Consider the following 19864-nt stretch of genomic DNA (forward strand, 5'->3'; position numbering starts at 1 on the left):
GTAGTGGTAATAATAATAATAATGTCTTTGGCAAACTCTGACAGCCTAATTGGGTTGAGTAATTTCCTTTTTTCGAATTAAAACTGGGCACTGAGCAATAAAATGGGTGTAATTTAAATTTTGGTTGAAGAGAATATTTTCTGAATTTGTCACCAGATACCATGCAGTTTGATAAAGTTGGTTCTTTTCCTGTTGTAAATGTTCCTTCATTTGTTGTCCATCTTATGCATTTTTCCTATTTAGCTGATAGGTGTTGTGCATGTGGCTTTCTTAGTTATTTATTTATTTTTTAAAATCACATTTTCCTGATGTGTTTTGCTTTTTCAGTTGGAAATGGCAGAGGACTGTCTAAAGCATGCAATGGACTTGAGTGGTTTGTTATTGCTTTACTCTTCATTGGGAGATGCAGAAGGGATATCAAAACTTGCATTCCTGGCTAAAGAGCAGGGAAAGAACAATGTTGCATTCCTTAGTTTATTCATGTTGGGCAAATTGGAAGAGTGCATCCAGCTGTTGATTGACTGGTAGTTCTTTTTGTATTCTAAACAAGGAAACATGAATTTTTCTTTTGTTATAATATAATATTGTTTTGCAATCTTCTTGCAGCAATCGGATACCTGAGGCTGCTTTGATGGCGCGGTCTTATCTTCCAAGCAAGGTCTCAGATATAGTTGCAATTTGGAGGAAAGACCTCAATAAGGTTACTTTTCATTCAACCTGTCTTGTGTGCATTTTTCTGATTCTGTGATGCCCAAGCTTGTGTCTGATTTTGTCGTCTCCAAGCTTGTAATTTACCATCTTTCTGCTTGTTCCAAGCTTCAAAAGAATCTAATTAGAGACATTGAGTAAGTATAGCATAAGTTATTTGCTATGGAGTAGTAAGGGGCTAGATGGGGAAATAGTTCCAGAGACTGCATCATAATTTATAAACTCATTCATAGTTCAAAAAGGATGATCTTTTTATTTTTTATTTTTTAAACTTTTTTCATTTTTGACTTTCCATTCTGTTTTTTTTTTTTTTTTTTTTTCTGAATTTTTTTTAATGAAGGCTGTCATATAGACACATTCATTCATGCCATGATGTCACAATCACAATCATACGTGGCTCATTCATTATTGTCAACATGCTCCATAATTTAATTATTTTTAGTCATTCTTCTCTCCACCATTTAGTTATGGAAAATGTTTAGGTGAGTAACCAGTTGCTTTGGGAATTTCCAGTTGTTCAGGTGTGTAACAAACCGATCCTGGGAATTTCCAGGACTAAGAATAATGCCAGATGCATTTAATATTGAATTGAGACAAATGCAATTACCTTCTCAATAATTATGCATACAATATTAGTTAATTTTACTTCTTAAGTTGATGAAAGTCCAACTCTAATATGATTACCCCTCCAATGACTGCTTTCCTATTCCTTCCGGGATTTGAGATGCTTTATGATTTTGTAATTTTTTTTAGTAGCTATATAATTTCATGCTATCTTCAGGTTAATCAAAAAGCTGCAGAATCTTTGGCCGATCCCGAGGAGTATCCTAATTTATTTGAGGATTGGCAAGTTGCTCAATCCATTGAATCCAAGGTTGCAGAGACAAGGTATCATTATGTGGCTTTCTATTATCCTCTTGTTTTTGGCTTTTTTTTTTGTTCTTAAGTTTTTTTTTTTTGGTGTAATACACTTATCTGTGCAGTGTAATTTTGTGACTTTTGAAATTTGATTTGTTTGTCATTATAGCTTAACATGTTAATGTAACATGTTCTGCAATTTTGGTTATCCAAACTAATATGCTGTGTGCAAAATTGAAAAACTAGGTCATAACCTGTCATTGCATGGGAATATAATTGAAAATATTGTTTTTGAGTAGAACATTTGAAGCTGAAATTCTAACCTGGAATATCTTGCCATGGTGAGGATACGTGGTTGGTCTCGAGTCATTTTAATGCCAAAACAGTGTGTTTAAAGTTTGGGAAATTTTTGTACTGATGAATTGGTTTCAATAATAACCACTGGTATCTCTTGAGCTGAAATGACATGGCTTCTTCAGTTACTTTGTATGAGGAAGATATGTTAAGGATCCAAACCTTAACCTATGGAACGCCAGAGGATGGAATATATTTATGTTAGATATCTTAATATATAGTAATGAAGAGCTTGCATCCTTGTGTTGAGTTAACAATAAGATTATTTTTTATTTTATTTGGATAATTAGATTCCCACTAGGACTTCATCAATATTGAATTATGATCAGAATGAATGAGAAATTGTGTGATATCCATTGTGTGATATCCATTTGGAAGTATGTAGTGTTATTTTATTTTATTTTATATAGATAGAAAAAGAAATTTTTTGAGAAATAGAAGTATGATAGTTGGTGTTTTCCTAAATGAAGAAAAATTGCAGTAAAATTGCTTTTTCTAATCCCTTTGGTTTGGTGAAAGAAATGCCCCAAAACATCTTGAAGCTAAAGCCTAAAGAGAAGCAAGAAAAAAACACTTTATCCCAGTTTGAAGGAAAGAATAAAAATATTTGATCTGGTTTATTCCTGACTTTTTTATAGTGAGATGTGTAATCAAGTGAACATAAATAGCATAAAGTGGTTTTTCTTGCTTCCTCTTGCTTTAGCTTTTCGGGTTGTTCAAGCAGTTTCCATATTAGCTGTCAGCACTGTGTTGGAGCTGCTTTGAACCTTGAACAGCATTAACAGCATGATGATCATATTACATCAAATGTTTGTATTTTATTTTATGCATGACATTTCAATCTGTGGTTTTATTAATTGCGCTTCTTAAATTATTTTGTAGGTGTACTTATCCTCCTGCAGAGGAATACCCTAAGCATGCTGAGAAATCAAATTTAAACCTTGTGGAGGCTTTCAGAAGCATGCAAATTGATGAAGAGGAACCACTTGAAAATGGAGATTCAAACCATGAGGTACACCCCATGTCCTGAATTCTGCTTTCTTTGTAAATCACCATTGTAGGATACACACACACACATACAAACGCAAGCAAAACTCAGTAAAAAATTGTTCCTAGACCTGGTATATCAGCTAGTCAAGCTCTTCTGTTCTTAGTATGTGTGCAAGTCACTTTTCCCTGTTTTTAAGGTGCAGCTGATGATTAATAGTTAAATATCCTTTTAAATTTAGACAAGTGGTAGCCACTTGCCCATCACTGGACTTTTTTGTTGCACATATACGTGCACACAAGATTATAGTATTCTAGAGTTCTGACTTCTAGTTACTTTTGACATTCTTATTAAATTTGACATGCAAATTAGTTCTGAAACTTTTATTTGATTCTCTTCCCTTTATTTCACAGGATCCAGACAACAACGGAGAAGAAGGGAGTCAAGAAGAGGCTGTTGTAGTTGATGCTGATTCTACAGATGGTGCTGTACTTGTTAATGGTAATGAGGCTGAAGAAGAGTGGGGTACGAATAATGAAGGAAGTCCATCGGCCTAAAAGCAATTGGTTGGCCCAGTGTGAAAATCCAAATTTTGTATCTGGTGATTAATTGATTTTCTCTAAAATGCCTTTCTATCTGCTACATTCGTGGAATAATTGCTGTTGTTGCCATCATTTTTGTTGTTTCCATCAGCTATATTATCATTATTATTATTATTTTTATTTTCTGCACATGCAATTAATGTTGATTTGTTGGTGCTAGCTCATCTAGGATGCACGTATATAAATTATTTTATTACTGCTGAGCAATTACTGAAAAATATGTGTGGAAATTTGAATAGATATTCATATCTGGTGCTGTGGTAGCATATTAAAAATTTTTATTAGTCTTCTGTAAATTGTAAAACGATGACATTACTAAGTTGCCTCTTTTATTCATTTAGAATACAATTTTGTTGGCAAAGTTTCGAGGGCAGTGATAAATGACTGTTGGAGTCGTACTTATGAAGGAGCAACACCTGCCTCTGTTTTGCTGGATATGATCATTGACATCAAGGAATTACATGATATCCAGATCATTCTCATGTTTTGAAGACTTGGATTTGCATAGACATATTCCTGGTTCACTTAACTTCTAGCGAAGTGCTTTTCTGTTATATCTTTTTTGTTGGTGTTGGCTCAACAAAGTGCATTTTTTTCTTTTTTCTTTCTTTGCAATAGCATTTGGCCTTTAGAAATTTGCATCAAAGGAGAAAATTTATGGCAATTAATAGGTTTCTTATTATATTATCTGGAATTAATATGGGTGTCTGGTAGCATATATTCAAAATTCTTACATCATTTATAGATTGTAAAGTTATCACATTACTAAATTCCTTCCCCTGTATTCATATACAGTATTCCTCTTGGTGGGAACATTCTAAGAGCATTGATAAATGATGCTGGCTGTTGGTGCTTCTCTAGGAAATTGGGCAAAACCTGCCTTCATTCTGCTGGATATGATTATATTGATATTCTGGGAGTTCCTTGATTTCCTAATTACTTAATCATCCTTGAAACCTGGATTTGCATATCTTGTCATGGTTTGCTGGTTTTGTAACTTCTGTCTAAGTGCTTTTCTTGTGTAGATATCTTTTATGTAGGTCTAGTGATAGCGAGAGGGAGTGTTCATTGTGGAGGGTTGGACCGACCTAGAGGCCCTACGCATCATTCAAGAAAATATTCCGATTTTGAATTAATTTTGGTTTTGATTTTATTTTGTTTATTATAACTTGATTTTTGCAATATTTCTTTATAGCAAGTTAGAGAAGTTGTATTTTACAATTTAGAAAAGTACTTTTCTAAATTTAGTGGTTTGTAAGCTTTTTGAAGGTAGGCTGGTTATTCGAAAACTTGGGTTTGTGTTTTAGGACTGGTTTCTAGAGTGTGCCCATGCGGCATCACTATGATACCAGCCCTAAAGCACAAACTCAAGTTTATTCTTATAATCAACCTACAAAAAGGTTTACAAACTTTCTATGTAGAAATATTGCGAAATTCAAATCATAATAAGAAAGAAATCAAATAAAGAAAACAATTCAAAATCTTGATCTTCAAATCAAAATCTGGATATTTTCTTGAATGATATGTAGGGCCTCTAGGTAAGCCAGTCCAAACATCCATGATGAACACTCCCTCTTGCCATCATTCTCCTCCAACTTTGGAGAGTTCGACCTTGAATGCTGATTAATAAAAGGTGGAGTGTGAGGATGGGAGTGAGTCCGAGATGACCCCACATCTTTATATTATCACTGGCATCTGGGATAATGGTTGAGATAGCAACTCATAATGGCTTCAACCAATCCTGACACTCAGCATTGGCGTGATCTTCATAAATCATGTGACACACGAACTGCTCCAACATTATGTCAACAGTGAGAATCACAATTGTAGCATCGTAACTTGAAAAGTCCCCTTCATAATCAATATGATATCCCCACAAAAGGACAAACTATTTTTAAATCTGCTGGAAAGCCAAAAACATGCACTGTGCGAGTCTTGAGAACATGTAAGCTCCCCATGTTGACGACTCCTATATGCTCAAAAATCTCATTTAGTTTGGGAGATGGACTCAGGCCTGACTTTGTCACACCTCAGCAAAGAACAACACAAACATGAATTTGCATTGGCTACTTAATGTTAAAATCCTCTTCCTCATTGCTAGTGGGACCCAAAGTTTCATAGACGTAATCTGTCTCTCCTTCAACTCAGTCTTCTCTTCTGCTATATGTGAGGACTTCTTGGGTACTGTTTAGATACGTGGCCCTTCTCCTCACATGTTTAGCATTCTATCTGGGGTTTTGTCCTTGAGATGGCCATAGCTGGTTTTCAACTCTCCATCATCTGACCACTTTTTATTCTTGTCCTTCATAAAGATAAATTTCCTTCTACATCTTTGGCATTTGATGCGACCTGATCAACGGATTTGAAATCTTAGCTGCTGAACATGATCCGGATGCCATATTGTTGTCCTCCTGTGTACTGGATGAAGGCTGTTGTTCACTCTTATCATATTGACATTGAGCAAGGAGGTGGTGAAATTCCCAAGTGTATGTGTGAACAACCTTGCCATGCTGAGTCAATGAACAAAATTGGGAGTAGGTTTCCTGGGCAAAATTGATTGGCATAATGCACCAACTTGTGAACCAACCTCTCCATTTGGATCTACCTGGTTATGGGACATTCTACTCAATTCCAATTTTGTGATTATGTATCACCCACTAGGTGTTGGCAAACCGTTTAAACATGTTATGGCAAGCAGGCAAGGCTGACTTTATCCTTAGCTCAAACATCTTGGTAAAGGAAAGACGTTCTCTTATTGGTTAAACTAATCAAAGAGTTCATCCGACTCACCTTCCCCATTGAAATCGAGTAGTGTGACCTTGATTCTGTAGTCAGTGCATAGAGTATGATGATGAAAGTTACCCCTATGTGGTTTTGGTGTTCGCTTATTGGCAAAAGTAGCCAAATTGGAGGTACGAGTATCATCAGCAGCTTCCTTCCTCTCTTGTTGGCATCCAAGAGAGCAAACACTTTGGCCAATCGATTGTGAGGTCCTTAATGTCTCTAGAAAGAATGTTGATGTCCCTACTATTTTGTTGAGCGGTTCAGACACAGCATGAGTTTGCTGCTGGAGATCATGGTTGTGCTTCTGTTAATCTTTCAAATTGGCCAAGATGTTGCATAGGCTTGAACTGGTCCTCGGTCGTCATAGTTCTGTAGGTATGGCCGGGTTGGGGCTTGAAGCTGTTTTCATGTTGATGGTGCTAAGTTAACCATGAGGACAACGCTGGAAAATCACACAAACGCAGGCTGTGCTGCTGGAGGATCCTGGTGAATCACTATGATGATTTTGGGTGAGGGGCAAAGAGGACTTTATGAATTCCACTGAATGTGTCAGTGATGAGGTCCTGTGGGGGTTTACGGCATAAATGATTACCAGTAGATAGCTCATTTGTGGTTGCTGTGCTGGTGGAGACACAATGGACAAGCAAGGGTGATATCGTTGACAAAAGATGGATGATGGTGGAATGAGGGTGATGGTACAGCATGTGTGCTGGCTCTATGATTGGCAAGGAAGTTTGTATTTTACAATTTTTTATATATAGTGGGCTGTAAGCCCTGGGGGGAGGTGGGGATTGATTGTTTAAGTAAACTTGGGTCGATTTGGGGTTGGCCCCAGAATGTGTTTCTCGAGTGTGTCGTGCGGTGGCATCAACTTAGTATCAGGGCTATGTGCTGGACTACCCCTATCCATCTTCCATCAGTGACAGCACCCTTGTTGTGCAGGTGGAGACAGAATATACTGTAGGGGACCAGGCGTATTCATAGAATTTCCAGACCTGACCCATCCACCCACAAAAAATGATTTCAAGACTGTTTTGAGTTCGGTTGTGGAACGAAATTCTATATTGACCGATGGTGACAGGTTTAGAGTGCAAATCACCTTACCCAATCCAATCTGGATACAATGGCAAAAAAGTAATAAAAAAACAACAAAAAAAAAAAAAAAATGGAGAGAAAGTTGAAGGCTGTAATGTTGCATATTGCAGCTGCTGTTCGAAGGCTAATGTTCCTTAGAAAAACTCTTTTGAAGCCAGCCTGTAATGGGTGTGGGTTAGAAATACACAAGATTGCACTCTCTGCTTCGACTGTTGATCAGTTGATCTTATTGTTTCTCTGGTTGACAACATCCATAGGTTAAATTTTAAATTTTCATTTAAAAAAAAAATTCCTATTGATCTTTCATATGTTTTGCAAATTTGTAGTCTTACTCATACTCTTCCACACTATTTGTTTCTTTAAGAAAAACAGAAGAGGAGCCACCAGCTTGACTCAACCCACTCGAGTACAAAACCTCATCCAAATTCGACTTTGGTTTTAACTATTTTTTTTTCCCACCTAAGCTGATGTATTCAGTTTGATTGGAATTCTGAGCCCAAACTGACCCAACCCCACCAGCGAACACCCCCAGTAGAGAGCACGGGTGCTGTCATTGATGGAGTATGGATAGTGGTGGTACAGCACGTAGGCTCTGATACCAAGTGATGCTGTGGGGGCACACTCAAGAAACACTCTTTGGCGTACCCCAAAACACAAACCTGAGTTTATTCCAGTGATCAAACTACATCCAAAAACAACCCACTCAATGAAGGAAGCTTTTTTGATAGCAGAAGAAGATGAATTCATTATAGTAAGGCAGACTCACCCTCATTAGGAGCACTTTGACGAATCTTCTAGTCTATTTCATTCCCCTCCTTGCCTTACCTGCCTCAGTTTCTAGGAGATTGGAGGGAATATGGAAAAGATTTCTTTGGGGAAGCTTAGGGGAGGAGTTTAAACGTCACCTTGTTAGGTGGGGAGTGGTTAGACAATCCATATGTTGTGAGGTTCGGGGCTGAAATCTCTCCTCACTTTCAATAAAGCCCTCCTTGGGAACTGGTTATGGAGGTTCATGAAGTAGAAAGACCACCTTTGGTGGGAAATTATAGTTTCTAAATATGGACTCAAGCATAACTGTTGGATGACACACAGTAGTAGGGGGCTCTATGGAGTGGGAGTTTGGAAATTCATCAGGTAAGGATGGGATAATTTTTTCCAATATATGAGATTTCAAGTGGGGAATGGGGCTAATGTTTACTTCTGGTATGATGTGTGGCATGACAGCAGTAATCCTATATCTGTCTTTACTTCTATATATAGCTAGGCTTGTTACAAAAATGCCCTCATCAGTCATCATCTTCAAACCATTGATCAGGGAATTTTCTGGGATATTCCTTTTCCTAGGAAAGTGGCAGGTTGGGAACTTCATGCACTTTCGAAATTTTACTGCAATCTCTATAATTTTTGTTACCAAAACATCCCCAACAGACCAAAATGGGCTTAGGACAAAAGTGGTGTTTTCACTGTTAGATCTTTCTACAAGAAGCTCTCTTCAATGGTAAAAAATTGGCACAACTCCCCTTAGATTCATAGTTGGAGGACAACAACCCCTTCAAAGGTCTCCTTTTTTGTTTGAGAGTTCACACAGAAATATTTTAACCCTGACAATCTACAGACAAGGGGGCTTACAATTACAAATAGATTTTTTGAAGGGGTGAGTATAATTCAGTTAAAACTGAATTAACCGAGCAAATTCGGTCGGTTTGGTCCGGTTAAAAATTTATTCGGTTCAGTTCGATTTTCATTTTCGTTGAATTTCGATTTTCAATTCGGTTTTTGGATTCGGTTAATTCGGTTAACCAAATAGTATAAATTAATAATAAATAATTATATATATTATATATTATATATATTAAAGTTTTATTTATTTTTTATATATTATATATATTAAAATTTTATATATACTATTTATATTTTATATATATATATATTAAAATATTAAATTAGTTAAAATTGGTTAATTGATTTAATAGAAATTCAGTTCGATTGGTTTTGAGTTCAGTTAAATATGGAATTTTGGTCAGTTCGGTTTATGATATTTTTTAACTCAATATTTTCAGTTAATTAACCGAATTTACTGAACTGATCGAATGCTCACCCAATTTTTTTTCAGTGGGTTATTGCGAATTTCATTGGATTGGAGATTTGGGCTTGGAAAGGCATTAGAGCCACCAAGGAGAAGAGAAAGGCCTTGAATCTCATCCCTCTTGCCATCTTTTTTTGTGCTTGGAAAGAAAGAAATAGGAGAGCCTTCAAAGATACAGCTACTCCGCTTCAAATTTTGCTAAGAGCTATGGATTGCGGTTGGTCCGAGCTGGCTTAGTGGGCAAATTGTTAATGATCATAGTGTAATCCTTGATGTGTGTGACACTCTTCCAAGTGTTGATGTTTTGCACCTTGGGTTGGCACCCCCTTGATGCCCTGCCAATAAAAATTCCTCTTTACTAATAAAAAAAAATTAGAAAAGAAGAATGTACAAAAAGGAGAAGAAATCCTCCACAATAGAAGAAAGAAAAAATAGGGGAAAAAAAAAAAAAAACAAGAGCTCTACAGAGTGGTTGATGTTTTGTACCTTGAGGTGGCATCCCTTAATGCCATGCTAATAAAAATTTCTCTTTACTGATAAAAATGTTAGAAAAAGAAGAATGTACAAAGAGGAGAATAAGAAATCCTCCACAACAGAAGAAAAATAATAGAAAATAAAAAAATAAAGCAAAAGCAATAAAACAAACAAAACTCAAAACAGAAAGACTTGAAAGTAAAGTAGTTATCCCAAGAGTAGGGGGGGTGAATTGGGTTATTAAAAAAATTTTAGTTCCTTTTATGAATTTTTGAATTACTTGTTTTATCAAACACACAGCTTTATTAATTCAATCAATTCACAAACCAAAACTAAACACACCACAAGTTAAAAAAAAACTTAATCAAACAATCAATCAATTAATAACTCAAATTAACCAATCAAGAATAACCAATCAACCACAATTTGTAGCACTTGCGGAATTTCAGCTTTTGAGAATTTTTGCTTTAGCAGCCCTGTGAGTAATTCCAAGCCCTGTATTTGAATGAAATTATTTGCTCTCTCTTAATTGAGATTTCTGCAAACGATTAACCAACGTACTCCCTTTTGGGTTTCTGTAAAGTGTTAATCGAAACGTACTTTCTTTTTATTAAGAGTCTTCTTTTAATTTCAGTTTTGTTCTCTGCAGCCCGCACTTAGCATACAACACAATACAATATATAAAAGTGCTGAAAATAAAGAGTAGGGAAAGAAGAACACCGATATTTTTATGAGGTTCGGCTTATCCCCAACCTATGTCCTCGCCTTTGACTAATACCACCAAAGGATTCCACTAGACACTCCTTTCCAGGCGGAGCAAGCCTTTTACAATTCCCTCTTTTACAGGTCCCTCTCCAAGTGATACCCCATGTTGGTTACAACGATCCAATAGCCCTGAACGTCAAGAAACAAGAAACAAGTAGAAGAGAACTTGTGTACAAGAGACACTCTCAGATAGAGTAATTTGGTACAACAATCAGCACAATATACTTCAATGTAAATTCAATATAAAGAAATTGAAGCTCAATGAAATTCTATCACCGGATTAATCTTCCTTTGATCAAAAGATTCAAACTTTAAAGCACAATTTCGTGTGAGATGATCAGCAAGAATTCAGTTGAAATACCAGCAAGATGTGAGCAAGAAAGCTTTTTGAGAATTGAGAGCACTTGGAAGTATTAGATTGCTGAAAATATTTCTTGTTTATTAAAATCCCTGTCTTGGGGGCTTCTTATAGTGTTTAAAAAGTTAATTCCTTGCTCCCCAAGTTTACTTGGAATGTTGGTCAAGTTTACAAAAGATTGGAGCCCAAGAAACCAAATTTAAAAATTTTCCCATTAGTATTTTTTAAAAATCTCTCGAGTGGCAGTTGCCTGGCATGACTAGTCAAGCGCCTCTCTCAGTTAAATTCAAAAGTTAGAACACTGGCAGTCGCTTGTCAAAACACAGGCAGGCGCCTCAGATGACCAGGCAGGCACCTGTCAGGCTACCATCAGACGCCTAACACCTTTTTGTCTGCCAGTTCTTAAAAAACATAAATATAGTCAGTCGCTTGGGAGTTTTGGACAGACGCCTGAGCTTTTGACCACATTTGTTTTTTAAGATTTGACTTTGAAAACTCTTTTCATTTGAGACCTTCATTATTTATAACTTTGGAAATCATATTTCAATGTCTTTAAAAATGGTTTCTTAAGATTTTAATTTGTCCTTAAAGAGCTTCAATACTTTTTATATCGAGTTTTACTTGAAGTACTTACATGAAAACTTCCTTAAGACTCTAAATGCTTCCACTCTTGTAGTCTTCATGCATGTCCTTGCTTTGAGTCCTTTCTTTGAGCTTCATAATCTTTCAAACTTTAAGCTTTCATAGAATATGTCAATCTTTGAACTTTAACAACCTTTGCGCTAAGCTTTGAACCACTTGTTCGTATGATTTCATTTGCTTGAACTTGAGCGTTCTAACGTTTGATTCCTGAAACATTTCAACTTGGAAACATATCAAATTTCCTTGATTTGTTATCATTAAAATAAGAGTCGTAAGCCTTGTTAGGCCAACAAGACGAACTATGCCAAACAATCCTGTTGCCTGTTGGATATCAGAAAACCTCACTCCTTTAAAACAACCAGCAGGAGGACACCAAAATGAGGACAAATAATGAATCTTCTCTCATAATAAAGATTCATTTAGCTTTTCCTTCATAAATATACGAGCATTTTGTTCAATCTGTAAACCCCACAGAACTGCAAAAACTGCACACATCCACAAAGCATGAACATCCTTCCTTTTACCAAAACCAGCAAAAGAAGTGGCCAATGAATCCTCCACCATCCATTGTCCCAAAATACCAAAAATTGTATTCCATATATTCCAAGCAAACAAGCAGTGCAAAAACAAATGAGATGCTGTTTCAGAACTATCAAGACAAAGAAAACATATATCAGGAGAAACTGCTTTTGAAGGTCTCCTACTCTGCAACAGATTGTTGCTGTAAACTTAAATAAAAGCCTTGATCTTTGAGGGAACTTTGGCCTTCCAAATAATTCTATGGAGTGAAAAGGAAATATTAGCATTAGCTAGTAGTCACAAAAAGACTTGCAAGAATAAGCACCCGAAGAGTCTAAAGACCAAGAATGTCTATCCACTGCAAAGCAAGGAGAGCGAATCCCCAATAACATCAACAAGGAAGACAGCTCCTCCACCTCTCTATTGTTAGGAGTTCTTTGGAAATGGAAGTCATGAGAAAATGAATGACCTGAACTCAAAACAATGAAGATGAGGAGAAGAATACAATAAAGCAGCATAAATTGTGAAGTATGATCTTTCCCAACTTGCTACAAAGAAATATTCAAATCACAATAATTAAGAAATAGAATCAAAATCAAAATCACATAATTAATTTAAAATCTGGATCTTCATATCAAAATATTGGTATTTCTTGATTATGTAGGGCTTTAGGGTTGGTCCAAGCCTCCATGATGAACACTCCCTCTTGCTGTCATCCTGCCCTCTGCAGTTGCATTTTGGCTTTTAGAACCTCACATAATTGCATTGTAGGAGAACATCATATTTAGCGTGTATGAAGTGCTTTATTTTGTCTCTGTAGCCTTGTTCATTATTGGCTGCCTGTTTGCAATGCATGGTTTTGTTATACAATTTATTTACAATAGATTTGGTCATTGTCATGAAGACAAATTTCTTTTTAGCTGTCTGCTGGTACTATGCTGTCTTTATTTTTAACCTTGATTTTTTTGGGGGTACACTTTCTTCTTTTTCATTTTCCAAAGCTAATACACTTGATTTCTATTAGCTTTGTCCATGGTCAGCTGTCTGTAATGCATGGTTTTGTTTTACAATTGGTTTACAGTAGGTTTGTTTGTTCTCATCACCAAAAATTTCTCTTTAGCGATGCTAGTGATGTGCTGTTTCTATTTAACCTTGATTTTGAGGCACTCTTTTCTTCTATTCATTTTCCATATCTCGATGTCAACGGCATTAATGGGATTTATTCTAATTCTCTTTTTCTTTGACAGTTTTTATGCCATGACCCTAGGTGCTATCAAGGCTGCTGGTTCCAGTTGTATCAGTCCCTCCCTAGAGGTAAGTTTATACCCATCCTTGAGGGAAATTAATATTTCATTTTTCAGGTGACCTTTATTTGTGACTATTTTCAAAAGCTACATAAATCTTGAGGATGTGATCATATATTCACATCCATATTCCCTAACATAATCCTAATGGAATGTAAATATTTAGGCTATTTCTTGCATGTTTAATCTTAGCCTTCTGCACTGTTCAGATCATTTAACATTGTCCAACTGATTATTAAGGCATTCATTATCTGGCAAATACCCTTGGCAGGGATTGATATTCATATTGAGAGTTACTTCATGTTAGAGCTGAGCATTTCAACTGGACTTGTATTCGACCGGGACAGATCCTTAGAGAAGATCAAGGGTAATCATCGTCAGAGTGGTGTTGTAAAAGAAGGAATATATGTGGGTTTGTTTGCTTGGGAGTTGTGTTTGTGAGATGTGGCAGCTAGAGAGGCAAGGAGATAGTTTGGCAGTTGCAGAGATGGTTGGCTAGGGTTTTCTGAGGGTGGCACAGATCACGAGATTATAAAATGTAGTGCAAAGTAAACAATTGTTAAGGGAGTAATTTCAGATGGTAGGGTGATCCATGATGATCACCTGACTCGTAGTACTCTTTGGCTGGGTCCAGTAAGGTTTGTGTACATGCTGAAAGGCTATGGAGGCTGATTTGGGGTATGCAAGGTCTTAGAGGAAAAACAGCCTGCAGGATGAGAGCATGCAAATCAATATTTAAACAATGATGATTGCTGTTTTTCACTTTTGGAGAGATTGGCTGAGGTGAGAGAAGGATTAGGGTAGATGGTTGGTGACGGTAGTTTGTCAATGCTAAATAGGAAATAGGGTGATAAGCATGATGAGATGAGTACGTGTGATACTGTGGCTGCTGGTGGTGGTAGACATTTATTACTGGATGAAATTCGTGAGCAACATGATTATGATTTGGACTCCTCAAATTTAGTGGGTGATACTTCCATGTGCTGCTGTTTTGTTTCAAAGATCTGGTTGGAATTCCTTTTTTTGAGGATGATAGGGTAGATAAAAGATTCTTAGACAAATGGTCCTAAAAGTAATAGAATAGGTGAGCAAGAAGGATATTGAAGTAATGAAAGCAATGAAGCCCAACAATTGATGGATAAGATGGCTTTGTGATTGGCTGATGGGTAAGATGAAACCTGAATTAGCTAATTTAAAGTGTTCTATAAATTATGATGGAAAGGGTTGAGATGGGGTTCTTTGAATTAATTTTCTTTTCTTTTATGTTTTCTGGGTTTCTTTTGAGAGCTTGTCATCGACTTTCTGGTTAATTCTATTGTTATTAGTAAATTTCTTTCGCTATAAAAAAAAACTTATTTCTAGTTTTTGTGAAGAAGCCAAAGAGTGATTAATATAATTTTAATAAAAATCATGAAAACTAATGTACATATATACATGATTTTTATTCTAAATTGTTTATTATAAAAAATTGTTTTACTGTGGATGTTTGTGTGGAAATTTACTTCTTTTTTACCAATTTTATCGAAGAAATTCCAGTACATTATAGCCGTTTTTGCTCATAGGCTGCTTGCTATTTTATGTTACATTGAGAAAAAATTGTCACGTAATTTAAATATTTAAAATTTGAAACTTTTGAATTCCAACATTCACAGTCCCATTGTTCATAAATCATCTAACTTGAATTTTTCATCAGGCAAAAAAAATTGTAAGCTCAGTCACTATATTCGCAAATACTACTAAAATGAAATCACTTATATTGTTCGAATTCTAAGTCATTCCTAGTTTTTTTTTTAAATATATACACAATAAGCATAAATGCACACTTCATGCCCGTGCAAAAGCATCTGCGTGACTGCATATGTATAACAAACTCAGTACACTTGCACACATGCATGAATGTATGCACATTCAAAAATATTCATATTGCACATGCATGTGTATAAAATATGTGCATATTCATATGCATGTGCACATGCACACAATGCACATGCACACACACACATGCTATACCTGTGCGGATATGTGTCACTTGTAAATAGCCTGTAAATATACATATTATCAAAATAGTATGTAAATAGACATACATGCACCATGTTTAACCATTGATGCTATCAAAATAGTATGTAGATAGGCAGACAGGCACCAATGGTTGAGCATTGATAGTTACAAATGAAAACATTTTCACCTGATGCATCCATGGATACTCCCAAGGTATATTTGTATGTATGAACGTGCACTAGGATATAAACATATATACACATGCATGTGCACATAAACATAGGGCCATGCAATTTGTTTTTAGATGAGAAAAAGTATATTGAGAGAAAAGCTAAGTAAAATGAGAGGAGAACAAGATGTCCTCCCTAGAAACAGAAGTTACAATCAATAAGAAAAGAGCTGCCTTCCTACCCCCTTGTGGAAGTTGGGCAGTGACATTCCCAAAAAATAAACCTGAACCAATAAGCCTGAAAAAAGGCTAGAAACACAAATCTATCACACAACAAATGAGGGAAGATTGTGAGATCCTTGAAGGTTCTTAAACGCTCTCCATCCAAATGATCCACAAGTAGGGCTATAAACAAACCAAGCTGCTCACAAATGGCTCTAGTGCTCGACTTGGTAAGAGCCCATTTAGGCTCATTCATCACACAAATAAGTGATTCTCAAGCCCAATTTTTGGGCTTGTTTAATAAACGAGTTGAACATGGACATGAATTAGGCTTTGATTAGGCTTGTTTAATAGAGTCAAATTAGGCTTGGTAGATTGTGATGGGCTTATTTAGCAAAAATGTAGGGGTTGTATGGGCTTATTTAGCCAAAATGTAGGGGTTGTACAGGTGGCCTTGTTTAGTCTAAGCTCTATAACCTAAATTCAGTGATAGGGTCAAGGCCTAAGGCAAATAGCTTGGCTTAATGGGACAAAGAAACCCCAAGATAGTATTATTTGGAGTCCCTTTTCACCTTTTTTCCCAACATCATAAGAGCCTCTTGCCTCTTCAGTGAGGGGTTCCAAAAGAATCAAGTCATTCATGAGCAGCTTGGTAGCTTGGCTTGGTATGTACTTGTCCATTTGCATTAATGAACAAATTTGAGCAAGTACATTCAAGTTCAGTTTGAGCTTGACTTGAACTTGAACTTGATTGGAAATTTAATTAGAAAGCTTAAGCATGTTAAAGCTTGGCAGTGTTTGTAGCCATATGCACAAGGTAGCAAAAACTGCCCATCCCCATAAAGCTCTACCAGCCTGGTTTTGCCAAAATCCCAATGTCTCACTTGCAGCAAATCCCCCAAGACTTGAAGAGCCGCCCAAGCTTTGCCAAAACAAGAGAAAAGAGCACTTCCAAGATAGTTTTTCCCCTGACAGTGAAGGAAAAGATGTGGGTTTGTTTTAGTGGACTCACGACACATGGAGCACATATCAGTTCTCAGAGCCTTATAAGGACTTCTGCACTATAATGCATCATGTGTATTAAGCCTATTGAGAGACAAAGGGAATCTTAGCGTACCTAATGATGTGGCTCTAGAGAAAATGGTTGGGGGAAGAAGTTTTATAGTGGTGAAGGAAAAAAATGTTCAGTTAAAAAGAGACCTGAAAAATCCCCATCTCAAACCCTCTCATCACTCTCCTATTTGAAGGAGCAAAAGAATCCAAAATATATGCAAGGTGGTGAGTTCATCAACCTCATTTTCATTGAGATTCACTATAAAATGAAAATCCCAAGAAAGAGAGCTCCTCTCCGAAGAAAAGAAAGAGATGATACGTGCATTGTAAAGAGTGGAAATCTTAAGAAGATGAAACATCATCTACTCCAACAACTGTAACCAGGGCAAGCATCCTCCCAAAATCATACCCTATTGCCATTAGCTACTCTAAAATGAGTGGGAGGAAGGAACAAACAAGCAAAATGGGAAGCAAATTTCCACAGACTTGCATGGGAAACAATGCCACTTCCTCTAGTGTTCCATCCATTCTGATGGATCCTATATTACTTTTAATCTCCTTTTTTGGCAATTAACAATTAATTTTTGGTTGCACATAAATAAATACTCAAAAAACACTTGAATCCAAAAAGGGGTCATGTAATGTAAAAATTGGGGAAAAATCATATATGACTATGTAGTTTGTGCAAATGATGTAAGAGTAAAATTGATAAATGCCATAGGATCGCAAATATTATCCATATCAGGGTTATCCTTCATTTGAAAAATTTTATTTAAACTAGAAATCTATGGAAAAAAAACACACTTCTTTGGAATAATATGCACAGATAAGAATTTGATTGCCAACTGCCTCACCATCTTTTGTTAACAATAGTTAAGAGATACGTGTATGTGTGCATGTATGTGTGTGTATGTATGTATGTTATATTATATACATCAAGAAATTTTGTTTGTTTGTTTGTTTGTTTTTGTTTTTTGTTTTTTCTGTTTTTTCTTTTTGTTTTTGTTGCATTGGATGCTGATTGGGGAGCCATCTTCACAGGTGACAAAACTGTGCAGGAAAAAAAATTGGGGGGTGGGGGACTAGTTAATTGATGTTTATTGTGGATCACAAACCATTTGCTGTTTACGTCTTTTTGCTTGGGATATTTGGATTCATTTGGAAGTGATTCAATATTTCTATGCCTTTGTCAATGGTAGAAGTTCGAAGTGGGGGCGGGGGGTGACATGATCCTTAATTGGGTGTGGAATTTATCCCGTCTTTTAACTCTTTTGGAGGGAGAAGAAAGAGGACCTCTTAAGGGAAAGGAGATGCCTATGCAAGGGGATACACATTTCACTTTTGGGAGCCCTAGAGTTTACCCTATGCCTCAATTCCTGGATTGAATATTTTTATCACTGTTTTTTGTACATCCTTTTGTTCTATCTGGCTGCACTTGGGTTGACAATCTGCGGCGCCCTTTAATTTTATTCCATACATTTTATCCAAAAAAATAAAGATAAAAAGATATATTATGTATGTGCTTCTTGAGGCCTGCCCAAAATTTTAAGAACACAAAACTGCCCCTGGATTGGTGGTTGGCCCTCTAAAAAATTATCTGCCAGGTCCAGCTCTTAAGGTGGCTCGCATTCAACTGGCTTATGGATGGATGTGATAATTGGCAAGCCGTTTGCCTAGCCGATTGACATTCTTAAAATGGAAATTTATACCATACCTATACCTTTTTTGTGAACCCATTTGCGTCCGTGGCATGTTTCTTTTTCATTTTTTCCCCCTTGTGTTTTGGGTTGGGGGGTGGGGGAGAGTTTGTAAAAGTATATTTGTTGCCCATAACGGACAGCCCATGTGAAACTCATGATAGAGACTCTTCCTAGTTTACTAGTAGCTCTTTTTCTGATTTTTTTTTTTTCACTTTTTATTTGAGAAATTTCTTCTTTTTTATTTCTTTTTTTGCACTTCTATCAGGTACATGTAAAGGGGACAGCCCCGGGCACAAAGCTCTCGTATATGCAGAGTTCAATCAAGGAACTGACCACAATAGGTCTAATACAAAATTATAAAATTGAAAAATGAAGATTTTTTTAATATGTATATTAAAAAAAAAAAAAAACTAGAAGTGAAATGAAAATTGAATTTTGCACAAACAGGCTCTGAGGCATTCCTAGCTGGTTGAATACATATATAGATTTGATGAAGGGTTTCAATCTTCCATTTTATCTGACATTTTCTGCACGGCTATGTTTTAGGTTTGCTGGAGGAGGCGGCCGGGAAGAGGAGTTTACAGGGACCCGTTGCCTGTGGCTGTGGCTGTGGCTGTGGCTGTGGGGTGGTTTTGTATGGCATTGATTTTTTTTGTTTTCTTTCCTTTTTTGGGTCATTAGGCATATTTTATGGGACAGGTTTTCTTATTTTCCTTTTTTTTTCTTTTGGGTTGCTCTTTTACTGCGGTTCTTAGCATATTCTTTTGAGTTCTTTTTTTATTTTATTTTATTTCTTTTTAAATCTTATACCCATGTAGAATAATTCTTTGCGGTGATGAAAACCCAAATAGCCCTTTTCCAATATTCAAAAAATTATGCAGCTGTTCATCATATGGCATACTTTCCTCTGAAAATCTAGTGTTCTAAAGCTTCTTCTGATGATTATCAGCTACGAATGTCATTGAATTCGCTAGAGAATGAGTTTTAAGTTGATTCCCCTGAATTTGTATAAACACCATTCTTTTATTTTCTCAGAGGAAGGTTTAAGCGGGGAAACTTTTTACCTATCCTCACCCATTTCTCTTGAGACTAGAGTTTTTACTCAATACAAACATCTACCCTAACTCTGCCCTTGAAATTTTAATTTTTCGAAGTGTCGTTATTGAGGTGTAATTATAGGTTTAC

The 19864-nt window shown here is 36.3% G+C and overlaps 1 protein-coding gene across 2 annotated transcripts in view; it reads left to right on the forward strand.

Moving 5' to 3' along the window:
* The window catches only part of LOC131157808 (coatomer subunit beta'-2), a 34481-nt gene extending 14911 nt beyond the window's left edge, over positions 1–19570 (forward strand). The window contains exons 20-26 of one of the 2 annotated variants that reach the window (XR_009137319.1): positions 328–524; positions 607–700; positions 1490–1596; positions 2803–2932; positions 3322–3509; positions 13481–13547; positions 19226–19570. Coding sequence is in view for 1 of the 2 variants with exons in the window: in XM_058112204.1 (XP_057968187.1) it covers positions 328–524; positions 607–700; positions 1490–1596; positions 2803–2932; positions 3322–3465 (672 nt within the window). In the remaining variant the exon portion in view is untranslated. Of the gene's footprint in view, positions 1–327; positions 525–606; positions 701–1489; positions 1597–2802; positions 2933–3321; positions 3640–13480; positions 13548–19225 lie in introns of those variants that run through there. The other variant, XM_058112204.1, reaches the window with a different exon arrangement.
* Positions 19571–19864: the final 294 nt, after the last annotated feature.

The sequence above is a fragment of the Malania oleifera genome, chromosome 6 (genome assembly GCF_029873635.1).
Source record: "Malania oleifera isolate guangnan ecotype guangnan chromosome 6, ASM2987363v1, whole genome shotgun sequence".
NCBI classification, from domain to species: domain Eukaryota; kingdom Viridiplantae; phylum Streptophyta; class Magnoliopsida; order Santalales; family Ximeniaceae; genus Malania; species Malania oleifera.